The following is a 23,290-nucleotide window of genomic DNA, read 5'->3' on the forward strand; positions in this document are numbered from 1 at the left end:
CTGACATTCCAGGCTGGATATGAGTGCACATATGACAGCCCCAAAGATTGACATGGTGATATAGAAATCAATAGAGACAGAGGAGAGGGCAGCGGCTCCATTCATCTTCATTCACCCTTACACAGAAAGACCTCTGAAGCATCATAAAAAGTAAACAATGACATAAAGCAACTGCGACCTTGGGCAAACACACAGGATGAGGTTGCTAATGGGTGACTTATATGACACCTTTGTAGCGCCTAAAAGAAAGAGCAACTCACTCCATGGTTGTAATTTATGCCTTTACTATTTTCTCCTACTGTCTCTCAATTTCCTTTGTGTGTTTTCTACTTTCTTTGTGGCTAATACGGGAACAAAAATCAGATCACTATAAAAGGATTTACTTGATATTTATATTTATTATACATCTCTGTGTGTAGGCTTGTGTTAATGTTAAAGACAATCCAACTTTAATCAATTTTGACAGCAGAGCTAAATGATGATGGCTTTCATATGACAGGATTGGATCTGCCTGTGTGTGTGTTTGTGTGTATGTGTGTGTGTTCGAAGGATGGGCTATGATAAACGATCTGTCGGTGGCAGTGTCCTTTAGACGGGATGTTTTTCCCCAAACAAGGTCTTAACATTTATCATGTTCGCCCATAGGTACAAATGGATGGCTTGAAGGATGGATGGTTAAATAGCTAGCTTAATGCATGGATGGAAGAACTGATGGATGGATGGATGAAAGAGTAATGGTGAAGCCATGTATTGCTGAAAGAGGAAAAAACTGGTGGGTAGTGGTGGAACAGCGAGTGGAGGTGAAAAGGAAACAAGGAAGAGGGCAGATGAATCGAGACTAGGAGAGAGAAAGACGTGAAGGAGAGAATCAAAGCCGATGTTTAGCTTTCATGAACATCAATGTCAGAATGAGTTGAATAGCCTTGTATTCAGGGTCAATCTCTGCTTGTACTCTGCCATAATAACATTATTCAAAAAGTAACACAATACATATGCACGGAGTCTTCTTCTGCATAAACAACCATTACTAACGGCACAAAATCTCACCGGAAAACTAAAGAAAACAAAAGAAGCAAAGAGAAAAGAGACCATTTGCACAACATGCATACAGTGCATTGCTGTAAATCTACTTAGCATAACATGTGTGCGCACACACACACACGTACACACAGCTCAGTATTGATTCATCTAAGTGCCTGCAGGATGAGAGTGAATTTTGGCTAACATACAAAGACCATTATGACATGGAGACAGAGAGAGAGAGAGAGAGAGAGAGAGAGAGAGAGAGAGAGAGAGAGAGAGAGAGAGAGAAACAGTGTGTTGGTGATAGAAAAAGGAGCGATAGGAAACTGGAGCAATATTGACAAAGAAAGAAAGACATGGGTAGAGAGGGTGATGAGGAGGATGTATATAAAATAACAGTGAAGGAAATGATAGGGGGAAAAAAAGGGACAAAAACTGAGGTGGGGGTGGAGGATAAGAGAGATTGATGAGCGAGGGAGGATGCAGCATGTCAGAAAGAAGGACAACAGAGAGAAAATGTGGGATAAAAAAATGAATGAAAGGCTCTGCTGTGTTGGCCAAGCAGACAGAGATTAAAGAAAGAGGAATTTTAAGTCCACCTCCCTTTTCCTCTCCCGCTGATTTATTGTGTCCGTCTGTGGGTCTGTGAGTTTTTGTAGGTCTTACATCATATGTTTGTACATTTCTACCCTCTATTGTGCACAAACGCGGTATTTGAGGGTCAGACATCTTTGGGCGGCCTTTAGGTTAAGCTATAACTGCAAGGATATTTTTTTTTCTCTATTCAAACAAATGAAAAGCCTTTTCAGAATATTTCAAGACTAATGAAATGGTTTTGACAATTTTAAAGAATTTAAAGTAACATTAAAAGAAGAGAAAAAAAAGTTGATATCAGACTGATAGCAGAAAAGTGTAAAAGGAGTTGTACTTATTTAGCATTTTCTAGTTTTTCCGATCACTCAAATTGCTTTTACACCACTAGTCATATTTCCTCCTTCAATAAACTGAAGGCAGAAAAAGATACAGTAGGGGACCATTAGTATCAACCAATTTCATCTATACGCATTCATACACTGCTGACTATGTCACCAGGAGCAATTGAGGGTTCAGTGTTTTTCCCAAGGAGACTTCTGCTTGTGACTGCAGGAGCCAGGATTAAACCTTCTGATTGAGAGACGACTGACTATCACCGAGCCACTACTGCTCTTTGAAAACATGTTAAATTATCTCCATGCACAGGCAGATTCATGGTGGACTCATAGGACTCAGTAATGACTTAATGAGATAAAGATTTTTCGATGTGTGCTATTTTTGCATGCACAGAACACCTGTTTACATAATATGGATAATCTTTGGCTGTGTGTGTTCTTTGTTTCCACATGTACAGTCATGCATATGCATGCAAGAGCACTCAGGAAGCATTTCTATGTATGTTAATCCTCATAATTAGAAGAACAAGATTGGTTTGTGTGTACGTGTGTTATCTCTATGCATACGATTTATTCAGAGTGTATGTGCAAGTGTTGATTTCCGTCTGTGTGTGTGTTTTTGTGTGTGAGAAAATCTGCAAGGCAATGTGTGTGTTTTCAGTGGGCTGGAGTTCAGCATCATCCCCAAAGGGCAATTACAGCATTGCAGATACTGTTGCATACCACGCAGAGAATATTGAGTAATCTGAAATTGTTCATATCACAGTTACTGGACCGTCACATTAATTGCAGTGAGAGTTTGATTTTGTGCACGGTGAAGGCAGAGGGAGGGTAGGAAACTGGACAATCTACTGAACACTTATGAGGATGCAGATGTGTTCTCAAGTGGCTGTTCTTTGGCGTCTGATAATTAACTCTCTATTCAACTCTCAATTAGAGTGTATGGCACAGGCTTAATTTGAAGTGCAAAGGAGAGTGTCACACACAAACACACATACAAATCTCTACTAAAAAACAGGAGACTGACTTGCTGTCTTTTGTTTGTGGATCATTTTAGCATAGGCCTAAAAGAAAGGTATCATCATCATCTTTAAGGTCCAAGTTGCCCTTGTTAGTAGACATTTGTTGACAGGTTGTCAGGCTAGGTGTAGGCGTAGTCTTCTGCATCAGAAAAGGGCAACACAGACCTACAGCGTTGAATCGACACAAAAGTATAAACCAGGCTTTATGCTTTCACTCTTTTATCCTTTCTCTGGACACTTCTCTCTTGGACCGTGTATCAGGTTTATACCAGTTATTAAACATTACAGCTATTTTGAATGCAATAAGCACCTTTCTTCTCTTCGTCCAGTTCTTCATCCATCACCTTTGATACTCCATAACTTAAGTCAAAATGTTCTCAGGTATAATGCCTGTGTCATATATACTGCTCCTCTCTCTTTGCTTCATCTACCAGTCTGCTATCCATTAACATTTCTTTTTCCTTATGTGATGCACTCCATCCATCTAAACTTCAAACTTTCCCTTATTTTCCTCCTTCTGTCTGAATCTCCATCACTCTAAGTATCTGGGCCAGTCATCGCTTCATTCCTCAGGAGGATGGATGGTTTCCTCTAAAGATCAGTCTGATCACACCACCGCTTTCATTTCTGACTCAAAACATATTTCAAAATGTTACATGTGAAAGCCATTCTCGCCCAGCTCTGCAGTCTTACCACATTAAAGTTGAATTCCTCAGCAGAACAAACCACTTCAATTAGTATTCAACCTCTGGGGCTATAATTAATGAGGTATATATGGAGCCAATAAACAGTGTATCTTATTTTGGCAACCTCATTAAACTCCACTTAATGATTTATGTCATGGCTTGAAAGTTTCAAGCCCAAATGTTTTCGTACATGGGGAGCAACAATGGTCAATTATCAAACATGCGGTTTACTGTATATTCGGGCATGATCAGCTCCATGGGCAATAGCCGGTGACAAGCTGCCATAACCAACATACAGTACGTAGCCTTATTTATGCTTTTGATGTTAACAACACAACACTAATATGTGGCTATGTGGGAGCTATTCGGGCAAACTGGGTGTTTTCAGAGTTGTTTGAAAAGAGACGACTGTACGATCAACGCATGTTTAGAAATATTGATTTTCTTTTTTCTATGGAACACAGAGTCTGGGAATGAAAGTAATTGTCTAAAACAAGAAAATAATCAGAGTAAGTTATCATGTAGTTTCCATTTGAACTGAGTTGTATTCTTCTAAGCACAATTTAATTTGAGAGTTGGTTGTTTTTGCACCAATCACTAAGTAGGGTCTGATCTGTATTGTGATATATGATAATTTGTGGTAGCAGAGATTCTACAGTACCTTTACAGTTTATGTTAGTAAAAGAAACATGCATTTTGAAAGGCCTTTACCTGTAGGGCTCTACAGGTGTTGCAGGTGTTTGCTTAAAAAGCGTTAGCTTAGAAGTGGGGATGTGGGTGGGGGGCCACCCCAGGCTTGTACATGCTCAATGTGTGTGTGTCTTTGGGTAAAGTGGTAAGTGTGTGAAGGTATAAATTAATGAATAAGGATGGATGGGTTCTATTCTGTTATTTCTCTGACTTGGGAAAAGCTGTCTGTTAGCATAGTTCTGAATCAGCTAACTCATCGCCAGTATCAACGCGATAACACAGAGGATTTTATTCTGAAAATGAACCAGATGTTTTCATTTTGTTTTGGTGCCTGACTCCCTGTTCCGCTAGAAGTCTTGCATATCTGATCCGGAGGGCTCCAACCTGCCAGATCAGAGATGGAGCCAGAACGCAATGGAGCAGATCCAGTGGAAGTTAACACATTGACTAGAACAGAAACCTACCACATGGACACAGTCCTGGTGGAATTTAGCCATAAGAACTTGCCGTTTAGGCCTAGGGGGGTCAGCCTCTGGGTTCCCTCTTCAGTAAAACACACTCACTGCTCTCTGAACTCAAACTATGCCTGTAGAGACATTCATCAAAAACACACTGCAAAAACAGGAAACCCCTACGGTTTTCAGCTGTCATCAAATGTATTTATGTAATTTTCAAATCATGTGTTCATAACTAATCCAAACATTGACTTAAGGTTTCCCACCTTTCACTCTGAGCACCACTTCACATTCTGATAGATTAGTGGTGAGGGCGAGGGGAAAAACTGAGAGTGTGTCAAGGTTATATACCACAAAGACCTGAAGTGTGAGGGACAGTAGAGGGGGGAGATTAAATTAGCATGTATAATACAAAAAGTATGTCTTTACATGAGTGATTGTGGGTCAGATTCGTACTTGAGGCTTACTGGTGTCAATTAATTATTCAGACTTTTGAATATGTTGCCTAAAGACCGCAGAGGTTGGAACAACTTTCAGAGTGACCCTTATGTTTGAACATTCAGTGGTATAAATCTTGAAAATGAACAACTCTTGAGATTTATAAAGCAGGAGCAGCTAATCCTTGAACTTGATTAGTCACTTTACATATTTAAGTAATCAAATTGATAAGTGAACACTTATTCCAGCCAAGTTTGAACAAGGTGAGAGCATGCAAAGTGGTGCCACACAAATATACTGAGCTCTCCTGAAAGTGATTATCTCTATTGTTTTAATAATTGAACCAAAGAACAAAAAAATTCCATCCCCTAATGTTCCAAGCTAAAGAGAGTAAACAACCGTGATAGTAGAAGTACGAAAAAAGGGAAAGATAAAAAAAAAGATGAGATAGAACAATAGGATAAAGAAATTAAACCACTGATGTAATGAATATGACACATTTTGAAGGATACATACAGCGAGTCGAAGAATGAAAAGGGAGGGGGAGTGGTCATTCATTCATTTATCAATGTGTGTGTTTCCATTCAAAGGGAAACCCAAGTTCTTGAAACAACACCTTTGCAGACCATTGACGTGGAAGGTAATAACACAGCAACGTGAAATCTCGGCCGGGGGAGCTTTCATCCTAGGATTCCTATAGCGGACACATATGCTTTTACTGTAGGAAGCCCTTAGGGAACTGAACCCACAAGAAGCAGTCAGATACAGTAACATACACCAAAGAAGCTGAGTGGTTATGTCTGTCTCTGAGGGGATCACATTCAAATGTCTACAGGTTGGACCAGAATCACTTATAGCTGCCAACTCAAAGACATTTCTCCTGAGAAATGCTCTTTTTTTTTTAAAAGTCTTTAGAAAATACCATGAGGCGAATGTTGAATAAATCTAGATTTCTTTCTATAATCCACCCCTCCTCTCTTTGTAAATTCATACAAATAAGATAAGACAAACTAGCATGCTCGTAGAAAATTACCCATTTCCTTTAGAGAAATATTTCTGCAGTGGGGGAACTCAACCTGCAACATGAATGGATGAAGGCCAAAACCACTTCCAGGAAAGAAACAAGATATCTAAAAACTCTAGATAATGAATCTTACTTTAACAGGTATTTTGCAATGTTGACTTGCAGCTTTAAATAATCAAGATGAATCTGAGGAAAGGCTCTCGACTATTTATAACTGCCTTTTATTTTTGGCTTATGAAACAGTCGTTACATGTGTCAGCCAGATTTCTACACTTCTACCTCTGCTGCTCATTAGCGAGAGGCTAATTCCCAAGCACTGAGCTCCTTATTACAATGTTTGATTAATGTATGTGTGTTTAGTTTTCACAGGAGTTAATTAATGAAGCTCAGACATACGATTTTATTCGCTCCATTAGATGAATGTCTTTTTTTTATCAGGTTTCTTTTTCCAGCTTAAATGCTTTTAAATCATATAGATGATAATAATATGTGGATTTAATCTGCATGACATACTCACAGACCTTTGTAATTCCCATCTGTGCGCAATGTGCTGAGCAATGACCTTCGAGGACACACACTCACACACACTCACACTCACACACACATACATAACAGCAGCAGCAGCATTACTCACATGCTGCCACTGTTCTCTGATGAGTGGCCGGTATCGAAGGAAGTATTTCAGGGGGAAGTTGTCGATATCAGGCCAGGTGGCGGGGCTATGCCAGGAAACTTCCAGCCTCCGAGCGTTGAAACGGATCGGAGTCGCCGTCACACGCTCCGGAGGGTCGGGTTTGACTGTGGGGTGAAGAAAAGGGAAGTTAAAGGGGAATTCCATAGATTTGACACAACAAGGTTTGTTCACATCACATCAATACATGGGGAGTACTACTCAAACAGCTTGAAAGTGTTATATGTGACCCTGAACAATTAACCCTCATAGTGTCACAGCTGATATCTGAAGACCTATGGTGAAAGGGTCTTTGCTGCAGTCTTATGAGCCAGATTTTACCAGTCAGACATTGAAAGGACAGGGCTGTTTTCGAAACCGCCTGCTACATACGACCTATGGATGTAGTATGCAGTACATACTGATTACTGCTTTTGAAGGAAGTATGTAGTATGACTGTTCTGTAGATCTGTCCTGCAGTATGCTGGGTCAGGCTTTGCTGTTTTTTGGGGTTTTGGAAAGCAGAAATAAAAAAACACCAAGCTGATAGAGAATCTGCTTCTGTAGCATCCACTCATGATTTAAAAAGTTACTTAGTGGTTTATATGGCAATTGATAATTTTCACAGAAATTAACAGTTACCTGTGAGATATGTATTGACTCTGTTATTACTTCTGCATTACTTCACAGTAAATGTAACAGACCGTTAAATGTCTGGAACAACTCCAAGACACTAAGTGGCGGTAAAGCACCTAAAAAGTGAGTGCCACCCTGTCATATACGGGAAAAAAAAGGGCTGTTTTCAAAACCGCCTACTATACTAGTAGTACGTACTGATTTTGCCAAAAGTCAGTATGTAGGATGTGAACAAGAGCAAAATCTGCAGTATGTGAAAACTACCCTGATGTCATACTGATTTTAGATGCTGTGAAAATGATTAAATTCCATATAAACCACTTCTTAACTTTTTAAATCATAAGTGGATGCTAAGGAAGCAGTTTCGCAATCAGCTTGGTGGTTGTTTACTTCCGCTTTCCGAAACCATAAATCTAGCAAGGCCTGACCCAGCATACCGTAAAACAGATCTACAGAACGGTCATACTACATACTACGTTCAAACGCAGGATGCTGTTGCAGTACGGACTGCATACTACATTCGTAGGTAGTATGCAGCAAGTGCTTTCAGAAACAGCAAAGGTTAGCACTGTGTGGCCCAAGTCATTGTTTTTAGTCCACTCTGAGATGAAGCAATGGACAAAGAAAGCCCAGCATGGGTTCAAAAAATATAAACTGTCCTCACACCACTGGATGTCCCACAGAGCCATCAAAACACAATCCCATCCATGATAATGGGGCACAGAGAAGCTGCTTTCCCATCAAAATGTAAATACATTTCTCGGTTTGAAAATTCAAACAAAAAAAAACCTTCAGAGAACAGGATGACATTGTTTTATTAAAGAAACATGTTCCAGTGTTAGCTCATACAAGAAATTGAAATTCAGCACATCTCAGCCTCTAATACAATAATTCTGACCAGTCTTTTCTCCTGTTTTCTTAAGTTCACCACATCTACTAATGGAAACTATTATTTTGAGATGGAATGCAAGACACATTTGATAATTTAACAGTGAAAGAGGAAGTGGGGACAAAAGACAGACATTAAGGAAGGTTGTGGTGAGTCATAATAGGAAAGGCTATCAGTCCCTGATGAAAGGCTTGTATAAATGGTGAGTGTCTGAATACATGTCCATTGAGGTAGACAGACAGAATACAATTCAACGCTTTTCAGGACATATTGAATGACCCAAGCTTTGTTAGATCTCCCCCACCAGGGAACACACTGGCCTGCCACTTTAGCTACACGAAACCCTTCTAGTGCAGAGATACACATGACATTACAATAGGAAATGGATAGCAGCAGTTACAATCTGAATGTCTGATAAAATACACACAGATGTAATACCAAAGGATAAAGGCATCTTGGTTAAAAAAGCAACACAAGTAGAAGACAGACAAAAGCACAAAGACAGGCATCTCCCTCTGTATGACCTTTATAGAATAAATGATTAGAAATATGAAAGCTGGATGGAGAAGATAAGAGACAGATAAAAGCAGACAGACAGCTTTCTCCCTGGAGAAAGAGATGTTAGCTCATCGTGACCTTCTTCAAGTAAATGTAAGAAAAAGGAAAGGGACAACAGATAGAAAGAAAGAAAAGAAAAGAGCATAAAGGCAGTGTGAAACCAAAGTCAGAGGAGACCAGAGTTCAGAATTTCTCCTCTTTGTCCACATGCGCTTTGTCCAACAGTGCATAACAGTTGGAAACACGGGCAAGGACAGAATAAAACAGAAAGAAATTTGTATGGGTTGGGCGCCTCAACTGCTTTTAAAGTATTCATATCACTTGAGTATAAGCTTTGTGTTGCATGAGTAATGAACACATCCTTCTTTTGATGACCTGTGGGGGGCACCTGGAGCCAGACCAAGCTCTGCTCATAATAATAAAGGCAGAAAAGATTTCTTTTAACTGAAACGTTTAAATTCCAGTGAGACGGTAAGGGTCTGTTACCTACCTGACCATAACAGACTTTCAGGATATGATTATAGGATGCTAAGATGCACAACTATGAAGGAACAGATCAAGAACACAGACTTATTTTCCACCAATGTTACATACATGTTAGTCTTCAAGAAGTCTGGAAAGACGCATTCTATTGGTGAATGAGTTAACACAATGGTAATAGAGCCTGGTGCCGTCTGATGAATACTGTTCATCTTTAGTATCACAAACTGGGGATCCACTTAAGGTACACTTCCAAGGAAAATTTTAAAAGATTGCATAGTTCCTTTTCCATCTCTCAGCTGTGGTTCTATCTGCTGAGAAGTTGTAGCCGATACCAGACTTGATCTGTTGTTTACTTGTGTCTGGAGCAGCATAGACCTACTGATTTTGCAGTCTGTGCAGCATTGCAGAAGATGGTCGCTATTCACTGACCACTTTTTTATTCGGTATTAGTTTTCTACATACTTTTTACACATTTATTTCCTGTTGTACTTGAATTCTTTAAACACTGAGCTCATTTGACCCCCTTACCCACCCAGCACTATACTCTACTTATGCTGCTCCGTTGACATAAATGTTTGCCCTTGTTAATTTATTCTCGGCCCACCCACTACTACGGCACATTCCCTACACTTTATCATTTGTAATCTTAGTTCTATGTATGTATATTTATATGTATGTATGTATGTGAGAATGTGTGATGTATATATTGCTGCTGGGCAGCATTGAGCTTGTTCTTTACACCACTGCTCTCTGGCCTTTAAATTGGCTCTGGGGACAAACAACGTTTTTTGAATTTGAATTAGATAAAGTCCAAAACAGCGCTTGTATTTATCACCTATCACCATGGATGAACTAAAAGATAATTAAACCCAGCTATTTCAGATTATCAGTTTAAGGGGATAAGCACACAAATTTGCTGTGTCCAGGAATAGTGCAAAGGTGAATAGGCTTCCTGACAGCAAAGTAAAGCGCTAAAAAAGGTCCAAAAAGAGGATTCACTTACACTGAGAATAGTGCCTCAGTTGGAATTTATTAAAATTAGCTGAATAAAGTGATAGAGCTGATTCTGTCTGCAGAGGTTGATAGCCTAGCTTCTGTTCCGGTTCTCCGGGCTGAGCTGACCGGCATCCCCTGTGGCTAATACACTTACTATTGACGAGAACCTCATACAACCCCATTAAAAAAAAAAAAAAGTTATCTCATTAAAGTTAAGCTGCTGAGATATAGATATTAGCAAACTCTGTAGAGAATACATTTTGTTCTTCTAATGCAGAATTCTGAAGTATTGATACATCTGAAATAAAAATGACGGATGTAATGAGTCGGTGTTAATATAGGAAAAATACAGAGTGTATGGCTAGAGTAATTACACTGTAGACAGAATTATAACCCTTAATGTGGGGGGAAACTATTCAGGGATCATACAGGTATATAGTTTTATGATGTCCCTTTAATGTGCCTGCCCATGTCTGCAATGGCTCCCTCGACTATGATAAATTAAATTTGCATCCCGATTATAGTTTCTCTTTGTTCCTTTTAGTCCCATGTTGTAACAGAAACTGCTGCCCGTTCTCACTCTCTGCTGGTCATGCAAGTGAAAAGATGTATGGAAACATAAAAGTCTAATCTTTCAAACAGGTACTTTCAAAGCTATTATATGCACTGTCCACTGAAAATGGAACAACCATTTGGGATGGAGAGTGGCCAATCTTTCTAACTTTAAGGAAAAAGGGCCTTTAAAGTCTTTCCCCCTGTGGCTGTGGACTCTACAGAAATCATGCAGTAGGGTATAAAAGACCTTAAAACGCTAAATCTGCATGTAGAACCCAATGCACCACTGAGCCTGAATGCTACAATGATCATCTGATTGCAGTATTTCTAAAACCACTATTATTCATAATGCAGTCATTTTACTTAATGCATCCAGGTGTGAACTAATGATAACAAAGACATCTAAAATGCAGTAGCTGTCCCGCTTTTCCTCACTCTCAACCATATACCCTATGAGGTAAATGGGCTTATAACAAGTAAAAAAACAAAACTGTCATTGTTCCGCAGCAGTGAAGGTGCTGGCTGACAGCTTCTAGCTGTGCACTTGAACAAATGGAAAAAAAGTGAGGAGTAAAGTGTTTCAATCTGCTACTGAAATCTCACAAAATAACTTTAAAACAGAAAATGGATCAAAGAGGTGAAAAATATTGGTGCCAGTAAAACCATTTTTGCTGTGTAAGTGCAGCGCAGCAGTTCCATACACTGTAATGACACCTATATCATTTTACAAAGAGGCAAAATATTCAAGTTAATACAGTACACACTAAATCTGCTGTCAGAAAAGTAATGGCAAAAGCAGAAGAAAAGTGTTGGTGAAAAACACAAACTGAAATCCCTGATTCAAGCTTCATTCTCCTGGCATGTTTACATTTAGTTCAATTATTAATTATGTGAAGAGAACACACAACAAAAAAGAGTAGAAGTGGTGTTTTATTTGGACATACATTTTATGGGTGCAGACTATATGGGAAAGGCGTGTTTAATGTGTAGTCATTTATATGTAAAGGTAGTTATAAAGCATTAGAATCAGATGAGTGAGTTCATTAAAGCTCCCGTGAGGAGTTTTTAGCTGGTCATGAAACAGATATAAAATAATATTGATGCCTCTTTACGACCTGAAAGAGCAAACAAGACTATCAACAAGAAAAGTGACTGTTTCTATAAAGTCATTTTTAATGTTTGAAACCACGGGCAGGGGGCGGGGTTGGTGTCAGACAAAGTGAGTAAGCGCATGATGCCTTTCTGATGTTCCGCAGCAACAAATGATCAATGAATGATATATTTAACAGTCAAAAGAGAACAGGAGGAGGTTTTTAGTCAAGAAACACTAATGTCACATGTACAGGACATAATCAGCAAAATACACTTTGTCCACAGGGGGGCGCCAACATTGAAGCAAATTAAAAGTTCCTCACAGGAGCTTTAACTCACTCAACCAAACAGGCACAAAAACTTTTAAGACTAGACTTAGAATATCTAAAATCCCCATGGCTCATATGATCAAAGATACATCAGGGAGGAAGTTTAGAGATGGTTTAGATGACAACTCCGATTACAGTCCTCCTAAACTCATACAGGGTTTATAGCCACACCAAAAGTAAAGATATTTCCCAAACCTTTATTTCCTGTCAAATGTTTATAAAACAAATCTGACCTCTCACCTTATCTACTGCTCTTTGGACTAGCTTGTACCATGAGGATATTTCACTGAAAACCAACTGCTCATAATGAATCCAGTGCTGTTCTGGAGAAAGTTGTACTTGTAATGATTCGGGACACTAATTAGTGCTTCTCTTGGTAAATCTACCTCTGACCCTCTGTGTTTTTTGGAAGCACATAGTGAACTCTGACCTCCCACACAGCACATAGTTTGCAAAGTAAAAAACACAGATTGTCTGAGCAGGCTTCGCCGCTAATTTGATGGAAAAAGAGAGAGACAGAGAGGAAGGGAGGGGGGAGCTTATAAATAGACTAAGGGTGTTTTCATGACTTATTTAAGTATTTTTAACTGACTGCAATTAACACCTGCACTTTGATTGACTGAACTCTACTTAGACTTTGTACCTCTGGTACCTGGGAGCGCAAAGTAACCTGAATATTTTTGCTGTACTTTGTAAGTTTTCACAGAAAGGATGACACAAATGACAGATGATTTAATGGTGCTGATGAAAACTGAGTGCAGCTACATTTACCCTTTTGGGATTAGGTGATAGTGTATTAATTTTCATCATACTGAATGAGTAATGTAGTACTAGATGACAGCTGTGGCTAAGGTGGACTGATGTCAGAGCCGACTTGAAAAAAAATCTTTGTAAAAAACGCTTTAACTGCAGAAGCCTTTACACTTAGAGAGCACCACGAGGCGTTTGATCAGCATGGCACTAGAAAGCTTTAAGTTATCATTTGATGAGTCTGAAGGCTCCTTGAGGTTTCTCTTTGTAACCATACCCACAACATGCACATGTGAGGACCTACACACACACGCACACGCACACATGCAGAGGCACATACACTATCTCATTCTCATCTAATTTCAATCCAGCTTTGGTTGGATGAACAGGGACAGTTGAGAATCGTCTTACTCCCACACAGGATTCAGAAGTGCACCAGGAAGCATGAAATTGTTTTATTTATTTACGATCTGCCTCGTTGTCCCTGATAATGAATGTGACTTACAACTTAAAATGGCATGAGAAAGAGTTTTAACAAAGCAGAGAGGAGGGGTTAGGGGTGAGGGAGGGCGAACAATATGAACAGAAAAGTGAACAAAAGCGAGAAAAGAGAGAAGTGGGCTCGTATCCACATGATTTTAGCACAAAGGAGAAAAAAATTGTGATGTCCTGGCCTTTTCATTGGATGTCTCTTAAGTTTGGAAACACCTTCTCATTCAACGTTTATAATTTTTTTTTTCTTTAAACATTGTAGATTAATACCAAAGGCATCAAAACTATGAAACTATGTACTACTAACCCTACCTCTGAACAACACAACTGATGGTCTCAAACACATTAAGAAGGCAAGTCATTCTACAAATGAACTCTTGACAAGGCTCATGTTAATTAGAAACCAGTCCAGGAGACCACTTCATGAAGCAGACTGAGAGAATACCAAGAGTGTGCAAAGCTGTCATGAAGGAAAAAGGGGGCTACTTATCAGAACCTGAAAAAAATTAAAAAATATATAAAACATATTCTGCTTTGTTTAACAATTTTTTTTCATTGAATAATTCCATATATGTTCTTTCGTAGTTTAGATGTCTTCAGTATTAATCTACAATGTTGAAAATAATCAAAATAAATAAAATCCACTGAATGAGAATCTGTGTCCAAACTTTTGACTAGTACTGTAATTAAATAACTGAATAATCTTGACTAATCAATTGGAAAACAAAAAGATGAATAGAAGATCTTTGTCACGTCAATCAGTTCAAATGTAATGTTGAAAATAATTCTGGGCACAAAGACAAAAGGAAGGACACGGAGGAATAAATAAGTACAAAGTCACCAGAAAGGCAGGCAGGACTGAAAGGGTCAGAGAAGGGGAAGAAAGGAACAGTGGGGTATTTTGCTATCACCAATAGTTGAAGGATATTTCCTGAGCCAAGGCGCTAATCCGGCTAGCATTAGCATTTTCATGAGTCCTGTGTCCGGGGCTTGGCAGAGCATGTCACTGCCTCATTTGGTTACTTATGTACACACCACACACACACACACACACACGCACGCACTCACACTCACACACAGCCATCTCTCCCACTCCTTCCTTCTATTTCAATACCTCACCCTCTCCACAGACTCACTCTTGCTGCAGCCCCATTGGTGTCCGTGTGTGTTGATGCGCCATGCACACCCATATCGCACTCTAAGCAATACAACAGAGCTGAGGACCGCTGGCAGCACTTCCCTTATCTATCAAAGTACTCCTCATTCCTTCTTTAAAATGAATTTCCCCTCTTCACTGCTTTCCAGTCCGAGTCACTCATGAATTCTAAGCATCTTGCTGTTATTATGTAGCCTCCTGCAGCCTAAGTGAACAAAAACTTCACAATTTAAACTGCATTTCTTTAAACTACTTACCACAACCATGAAGGCTGTACTTTATACTTTATATAAAAATAGTCTATGAAGGAACAAACTTTTGAGATTTCTTTTTCATCATATAAAAGTACTGGAAAAGACAGACAAACATGCTAATATGACCAATGTGTTTGTTTGTCTCTGGCTCTTTCAATCAGATGTAATGTTCTGTCCAAGCTTTAATTAAATACTTTATAGTGCAGAAAAGGTTTGGAGGTAGTTTTTTTTTTGTGTCGTGCAGTGCCTTTGGTAATGGCAGGGGTGCACAGTCAGAGAATTTTGTGCTAATACACTATGTTTTTGATGAAAGAAACAAAGTTGTGCTCTCTCTTTTCAGCTGGGTGACATTTTGAAAATTTCAAATCTTCTTTTTATTTTTGGCACAAACGATTTGTGCAACACATTTCAAAACAGAACCAAAAGCAAATGAAGTCAGTCACCTGTGGTCAAACAAATGCATTAACTTAGCTCAATGGTTAGTATTTTGAAAGCGTGGCCTTGACACCCGGATAATCATTGTGCAGACAGAGGAAAGACAAAATAGTTGTTTGATTAATCTCTGAAAGTAGTTCTAAAAAAACATTTTTTTTTGTAAAGGGAGATAATAAAAAATCCTGAATGAGTTTAGAAAATCATTTTACATTATTTTAAAATGTCAGTAGGTTACCTTAACACCTTTGAACTAAGAATTAATCATTAAATTCATCAGAAGTGCAATCTCCAAACTGTGTTTCATTTTATTTTACAGTTGTCTATAAATTCATTTTAAAGAACGTAACCCCTCACTCTACGACTGTTTACAGATACAAGAGAATAAAACTACAGCAAAGGAGACTGGAACAGGAAAAACACACAATAAAGCATGATGGGACATTTATCTTACCTATACTGGACTCTTCAAAGATTATGGTGGTCGAGGCTTTCCCCAATGCATTGACTGCTGTCACATTAACTTTGTACGGGAAGCTGGAGAACACCTCTGGAAAGTGTACACGACATCGATTCTTGTGGTCTGGATCTTTCTGCACCTCCAGTAAACGCTGGTTGTGTCTGAAGAGGAGAGGATGTTCAATGGTTGGTTGGAAGAGAGGAAACAAAAACCTAGGACTAAGACAACACAAACGTTTTTTACCAGCTGGTGTGTTTTCTGCTTGAAAAACACCTCTAACCCATGTTGTGCAGAAATAGAACAAAGCTGACGAAACCTTTTTTTCACCCTTTTTTTGACAATCTGGGCGATAAATATATCAAAGCTGGGACATCATCTAAAATTCTAATATAAAAAGTGCTGACAATGCTTCCTGCTACACAGACCAGGACAGCTTGGATTTGGGAACCTGCCAGACTTGAGTTTTACTGTCTTACTTTATCTTTGTACATTTTGGCTTCCAGGCATACATGAGCCTTAACAACTATATTTTACTTTTGCTTGAAGGCTAAAAGCACTTTTAAATCAGGCACTTTATTTATTATAGATAAAAGCCAGATGTCAGCAACAACCAAGGACAATTCAAATCCTGTCCTCAGGGGAGTCATGTCGGACATAAGGAACGTGAAACAAACCAACTAACCAGCTGAGTAACTAAATAACTAACTAAAAGAAGACTATGATTCAGCACTCTGCATCTACACACATAAAAGACATAAACTACTCTTAACTGCAAGCCTTAATGTACACCTCTCTGTGCCTCACTCAGGCTCTCTGTTTCACTCCTCATTGTTATTCACAGAACAGAATAGAATTAGTGTTACAACATTAATGAAGGCAGTGTCCACCTGCTGTGATGTGAGCTGTGGGACTGTGATCTGGGAATATCAAAGAGAACATGACTGAGAGTGTCTTGCTGTGTCTCCATCCACATTTTGGTTATTTAAGATTTACACACCGTCGAATAACACCTCAACACCAGAAAACAAGATGAGAGATAAGAGAGGGGAAGATATTAGTTTTTCTTTATATTCTGCTTTTTGGAGCATAAATGGCATCTGTACTGTTCAGTCTAAATGTGGTGTTTCCACTTCTCTGTGTTACAAAAAGAACTGGATATAGGTGACACAGGTAATTTTATTTTTGGGCATGTTTTGCCTTTATTTGATTGGACAGCTGAACAGAGACGGGAAATGTGGGAAGCAGAGAGTTGGGGAAGATATGCCAAGAGCAAGCGGCAAACTCCGGTCTGAAAATATGAAGCCCATGCGGAAGTACTGAAATTCATTGAGCAGCCGCTTGAGGCTGGCAGCAGAAACACCGGAAACCACATACACACCAATTTAAAAGAGACAACCTTTGCATCATTAATAAACATGTTTACAGCCTGGTTAAAAAAACGGCTTCGGTCTATGTAGCTAAATTCTCTACTGGCACACACTGTGTTGGGGGTGAATTTTTTTCTAACGGGACAGTTCAGAAGATATTAAGATTACAAGTTTTGCCCATTTAAGGACATGACTGACTTGATTAACAGACGGGAACACTGTAGCTGTTGGCTAGGAGGCTCAAAGCCTGCCTCTTTACCTCACACTAAGTTTGGCTGAGCTCAGTATTTCCAATATGGCTACCGCCGACGATTGGCTTCAAAACAGCGCTTCAGACACAAATGGGTGACGTCACAGATACTACGTCCATTATTTATGCAGTCTATGGCCGCGAGTCAAACCTGTGACCACTGCAACAAGGAGTATAGCCTCTGAATATGAGGCACTTGCTTAAGCTGCTAGGCCAACGGTGCCTCATAGGCAACACAGGCTAACATTTTCCATAACAGATAATCTGGTATCTTGTTTTTGTTATGTTCTCATATTTTTGATGTATTGAATCACGAATAACAAAAACTACATATAGCCATTTTTTCAACTTAAAAAAGTATAACAAATTGCACATATGAAGTAATTGTCCATAGCTGTGGGAGATTTATGTTTATGTTTACAAGTTTGCATAAAAATGCATCATCTCTCAGTTATTTGAATCATGTTGTTTTGTAGATTTGAAAACCATAAAAAAATTAATCTCAATGAAATGTTAGTCCTCTTATTTTTCCTACACCTATCTTTGGGTCTGTGTGATCTGAAGCAGCAAAGTCCTCCATACAACACTTGATCTATTTCAGTTGGTATCAGGCCTATATGTTCAGCTTTGATGAGGAAAGAGATGGATTTTTGTTGCGAATGGTTGTAACCAAATGCGTAGCTTTTTGAAGTACTTTAAATCCTGCAATGCCCCCAGAGCAGGTCCTGATTTAAAAAAACAGACCTGTGCTCTCATAAAGTGGAATTATCATGTCAGGCAAGCACTTTGCAGAGCAATCAAACTCATATTTAGATGTCTAATGTAATTATATTCATGTAAATCACGTGGCTTCAATCAGAGATGGTGTTAACATGCAAGCAATGAACTTACTGTACATCCACTTCAAAGGTAGTGGGGATGTACGTGGGGTGCTGCTGATGCCAGCTGCAGTAGAAGCCTTTAGGGTAGGTGTTGGATCGACAGGTGACCGTGGGCTCCCGAGGGGGAACTGCAGGAGAATAAACAAGAGAGGAGGAGACCGTTAAGTGAGATGTAAAAATTCAGTATGCAGGGAAATACATTAGGTGATATACCTGAGAGAGAGAGAGAGAGAGAGAGAGAGAGAGAGAGAGAGAGAGAGAGAGAGAGAGAGAGAGAGAGAGAGAGAGAGAGAGAGAGAGAGAGAGAGAGAGACTGAGATCAACATAGACTGAGATCAACATTTAGAGTAATACAGACCACATTAATCAAATCCAGAGCAGCTGTGCCTAATTACACATTTCCTCAGTGAATAATTCATACTTGATCAAATATTTCATTAAAAACATCAATGCTCCTCGCTTTAAATTAAGTTGTGTTCAGTTATGTTTATGTAAGATTGGCTTTTAATTTGTTTAGTTGTAATTGCCTGTGTTTTTTATCTTCTATTTTCTTGCAACACAAATAAATGAAAATTAGATTCACGAGGAGAGAACAATTAAAAATAATATATGAAAGAACTGATTAAAGGAACTGCTTCAGCTTTACGCTATTATTCCATTTCTCTGTCAACCTAAAGCTCAGGAAGACTTGTATCTTCTGAAAAATCTGACATATTCAGCCTAACACACTGAAGAAACACTGGATCCAACTAACTCTTGTGTTTTTATTCAGTGACTCAGCATGAATAAATGATTTGGCTTTCTAAAATTTTTATTTCAGCTTCTCTTGTTGTCTGTTGTGACTTATTTCACTATAGTTAGAAAAAGAAAATAATCTATCTTGCTGTGCCTTTTCCAATTAGCCAATTAATATTCCTTTTACACACTAATGTTACACCAATTATGGCCTTATCTGAAATTAGGGTCCTTTCTTCACTGCAAGTCCACCACTCCATCTGTCTCCCTTTTCTCGCTTTCATCCTCAGTATCAATGATACATGTAGCTGCACAATGTGACACAAAAAACAAATACAAATTTGATTTGCTACTTCTGATGTGCCCCCCCCCCCAGAATCCCCCCTCCCTGTGTCTTTGTCCATTATAGATCCAAACCTTTATTTCAAACATGGTACTACATTGGTAAAATTGCTGCAAAACACTGCTTTAACAATATACTGGCTTGTATTGAAAAAAAAGATACTAATAATATAAATTGTATTACATTATTTAATTTTCTGATATCATTTAAGATAGCATTCTGGTAATTACATTTTTCATTTAGAGTTTTTAATGTCCACCACATTGGAATGGGTGGAAAGGGTTGACCTGCCTGGAGCTACTCGCCCTTTAATGGGAACCTGGGAAAAACTGCATGAGCTGCTCAGTCGAGCAGGATTGCTCTCCCCTGTGGGAAAAATGATAGCTCCCAATGTTTTTGCAGGACAGCGCTTCCAGGGTGTGGCTATAGGTAATAATAATGACAGAAAAATAATACAAAAGAGGGATTATCACTGGCTCTACTTTGAGCAACACCTTTAAAATATCCCTCACAAAAATCTTTCTTTCAGAAGTTTGACAAAATTAAAGTGCTGTTTGTTTTATTCATTTATTTTTGAAGTTATATTTTTTAACTGTATTGATTGAACATGCTAACGAGAGACAGGAAACGTAGGGAGCAGAGAGTGGGGGAAGACATGCAGCAAATAGTTGTGGCCGGGAGTTGAACTGGCGACCTCTACGATGAGCACTAAAGCCTCTGTATATAGGGCGTGCTTAGACCGCTAGGCCACTGGTGCCTTGACAAGTGTAGTTTAAGGGACAATGTTGGATCCTCTATGTAACCCAAGAGATGTTAGTTTAATGTAGTATATTGTGATACTCTATCCGAGACATGACTGATCTGAATCAAGAAGTAATTGTAAATGTTGTCGAGCTGTCTACCTTGAAAATTGGGGACCATCGATTGCAGCTTTTCTTATTTCCCTCATGGATCAATAACATTTCTGATTAAAGACATTAAAAATATGAGTTTCTTATCTTTCTTGTTTACCTTATATGAGCTTCATAATTTCATAATCTTTCTTTACATTAATTTGCAACAAATCATTTGTAATTATCAAGACGTCTTTGTATCATCCTGTGTGAGTGGCTCACTCAAGAGGTATCTGGTCAAAAACACACTGACACCCTCACACTGACAAACACACACACCCTCAAGCCAGACATAGGCTTGATTGGCTGCTATGGGGTCACTTCACTGTCACAGAAGATCAGCTGTGTTTAAGCGGTCCCCATGGCAACTAATTACCCTGTCAATAACGCCAGCAATGAGGTGCCAGAGACTACACCCAATCAAACCCATTTAATCACAGAGACTAATTGGGGCCGTATCAATCAATTGGCTTCCCATCTGAGAGCTTCAGTCAAAGTCACGAACATACAATGTTGAATACAAACATGGCCACACAAACACTAATTATCAGACAACCCTAAACACAAACACACACACATGATCGGTATTCTTATAGGGGTTTCAGCATTAGCCAGGATCAATCAAACCAAGGTGTTAAGAACTTGGACAAAATACAAATACAATAATAACACAAGGTAAAGATTTGAAAAGAAGACAGCATTATAGGGAATGTTAACTGCTCTGCCAAAGGCAAAAGAAAGTGGATTTATAGTGGACTTGCGCAAGCTAGAAGAGGATGAGATTATGGCAGTCATGTTTGATGTTTGCAGTGCTTCATTTGATCTCTCCAGGGTTCAACCTAATTTAGTTCATGAGTGGTGTCAATCAGCGCCCAAACACCTAAAAGAGCAGGCCAGGGGGGGATTCAAGTGTGGTTTTGTTAGACAGCTAGAACGTGATCTGACCCATCAATACTAAATGACCTGATAACACGAGGGATTGTGTGTATAAGGAAAGAGATGTTTACACCTCAATTCTGAACCCTCACTATGGCTTAAAAGCCAGAGAGCAAAAGAGAGTATAAGAGAGAAAAACAAGAAACGAAAAAACTGTCTGATGCTGATACAAGTTTCCAAAGCTTTGCCGACAGGGATTCCAAAAACTGTAAAAGTGTTCACAGAGATTTAATTTGGCGATGACAATGAGTGACATTGGAAGACAAGAATGTTGAAATAAAGGAAGGCTGGAGATTAGATGTGCATCTGTACAGAAGACATCATTATATATGCATGTGTATACATACATTTTATATATTTGTATGAGTTATTTTATCATACATCACTAATGTGATGTCCAACATTCATCATGCATGCATGCACATGCCCAAAATGCTGCTTCTCAGTTGCTTTAATAACAGCAAAACTTCAAAGCTTTGCATGGATCTAATGAAAATAGAGGTGGAACCATGCAGGAGTAAACAGAACCATAGATAATGCACCTGTAGATGAGAAACAGAGAACAAAGGCAGCATGAAAAATAAAATGAATAAAACAATTACTGAAATAAAAATGACATTGTGCATGTTTTTTTTTTCTGTCGGCCACTTGTGAGATATGGCCTGAGTCAACAGCAGACAGGACACAGCTCATGAATAAATGTTATTTGAATTAGTGCTCTTTCATCACCTGGTTTGCATTGCTAAACACTGAATGTAATTTTGAAGTTGCCCTTTGTTCGCCTCATGAAACAGACACCTGGACGTGAACACGTGTACATGTGCACAAGTGGGCTGGTGAGATTACTTTTAAATGCTAATGGGTCACACACAAGTTAAGGCACACAGCAGCTCATTAATCATCGGACCGACATTCTGTCCAGAATTACATAGGATCATTAGATGTACCATTAACTAAAAACTGCTTCTCACAGATTTCAAACTGAGGTTTTTTAGTATATATTTTGTTTATTGAGAAAAGTAAAATGAAAGAGATACTGCAGAAAACATTAAAAAAGTAAAGCCTGAGAACGATTTGGATAGAAGTTTTTAAACCCTCTACATGATCAGTGTCATAACCCAGTTCTGTGATTACTCTCCTCTCACAGAAAGACCAGCATTTTGTTCTGGCTCTCACTTACTTCCTCTGTTCCCTCCCCATAAAGCATACTTTCTCTTCTTCTCTCCCGCTATTCTAAACCTGTCACACAAAAATTCTGGGTCTCGCAAAAAGGATCTTTGTCACAGGAGGGTGCGCACCGACTGACTCTCTCTCTCTCTCTCTCTCTCTCTCTCTCTCACACACACACACACACACACACACAGAGAAATGTGATGAGGGACAATGACATCCAGTGGCCTGGTTGCTAGGCTGCAGATGCTGTAGTAATTGCTATTTGGTTGTGTTAGCTTGCTCCCTGTTGCTTTGTGTGTGTGTGTGTGTGTGTGTGTGTGTGTGTGTGTGTGTGGATTTGTCCTAATGCATCTCTGTGTCTGTGTGCACATTAATGCCCTCTTGCTTGTGTGTGTTTGCTGTCAGTTCTCTTGCTATGACAACATGAATGAATGTCTTTGCTTTTCTTTCTCAAGTTTCTCAATTCATTTCCTTTTTTTTTTAATAACTGAAATTGGCCAGGTTTATAAAATCAAACTGGAACAACTTGAGCTTCTACAAAGGTAAAAAAAAAAATATCCAACCCTCTCTCTCACATAGCCCATTCATACTGTGTCCTTTATTCAAATTTTACTTTGTGTTATCATTTTGACAAACCACAATATTTCTCAGGCACCCCCAAAAGTCAGAACATTAAACAGAAGAGTGGCAACA

At 39.0% G+C, this 23,290-nt stretch overlaps 1 protein-coding gene across 3 annotated transcripts in view; it reads right to left on the reverse strand.

Moving 5' to 3' along the window:
• cntfr (ciliary neurotrophic factor receptor) overlaps window positions 1-23,290 on the reverse strand; it is a 261,418-nt gene that overhangs the window by 22,116 nt on the left and 216,012 nt on the right. For all 3 annotated transcript variants that reach the window (XM_034708919.1, XM_034708920.1, XM_034708918.1), the window contains 3 exons: window positions 18,528-18,645; window positions 16,014-16,180; window positions 6,902-7,065 (listed from right to left, as the gene is read on the reverse strand). In XM_034708919.1, coding sequence (XP_034564810.1) covers window positions 6,902-7,065; window positions 16,014-16,180; window positions 18,528-18,645 — 449 coding nt within the window. The remainder of the gene's footprint in view (window positions 1-6,901; window positions 7,066-16,013; window positions 16,181-18,527; window positions 18,646-23,290) is intronic.

Source organism: Notolabrus celidotus, chromosome 19, assembly GCF_009762535.1.
Source record: "Notolabrus celidotus isolate fNotCel1 chromosome 19, fNotCel1.pri, whole genome shotgun sequence".
Taxonomy (NCBI): Eukaryota; Metazoa; Chordata; class Actinopteri; order Labriformes; family Labridae; genus Notolabrus; species Notolabrus celidotus.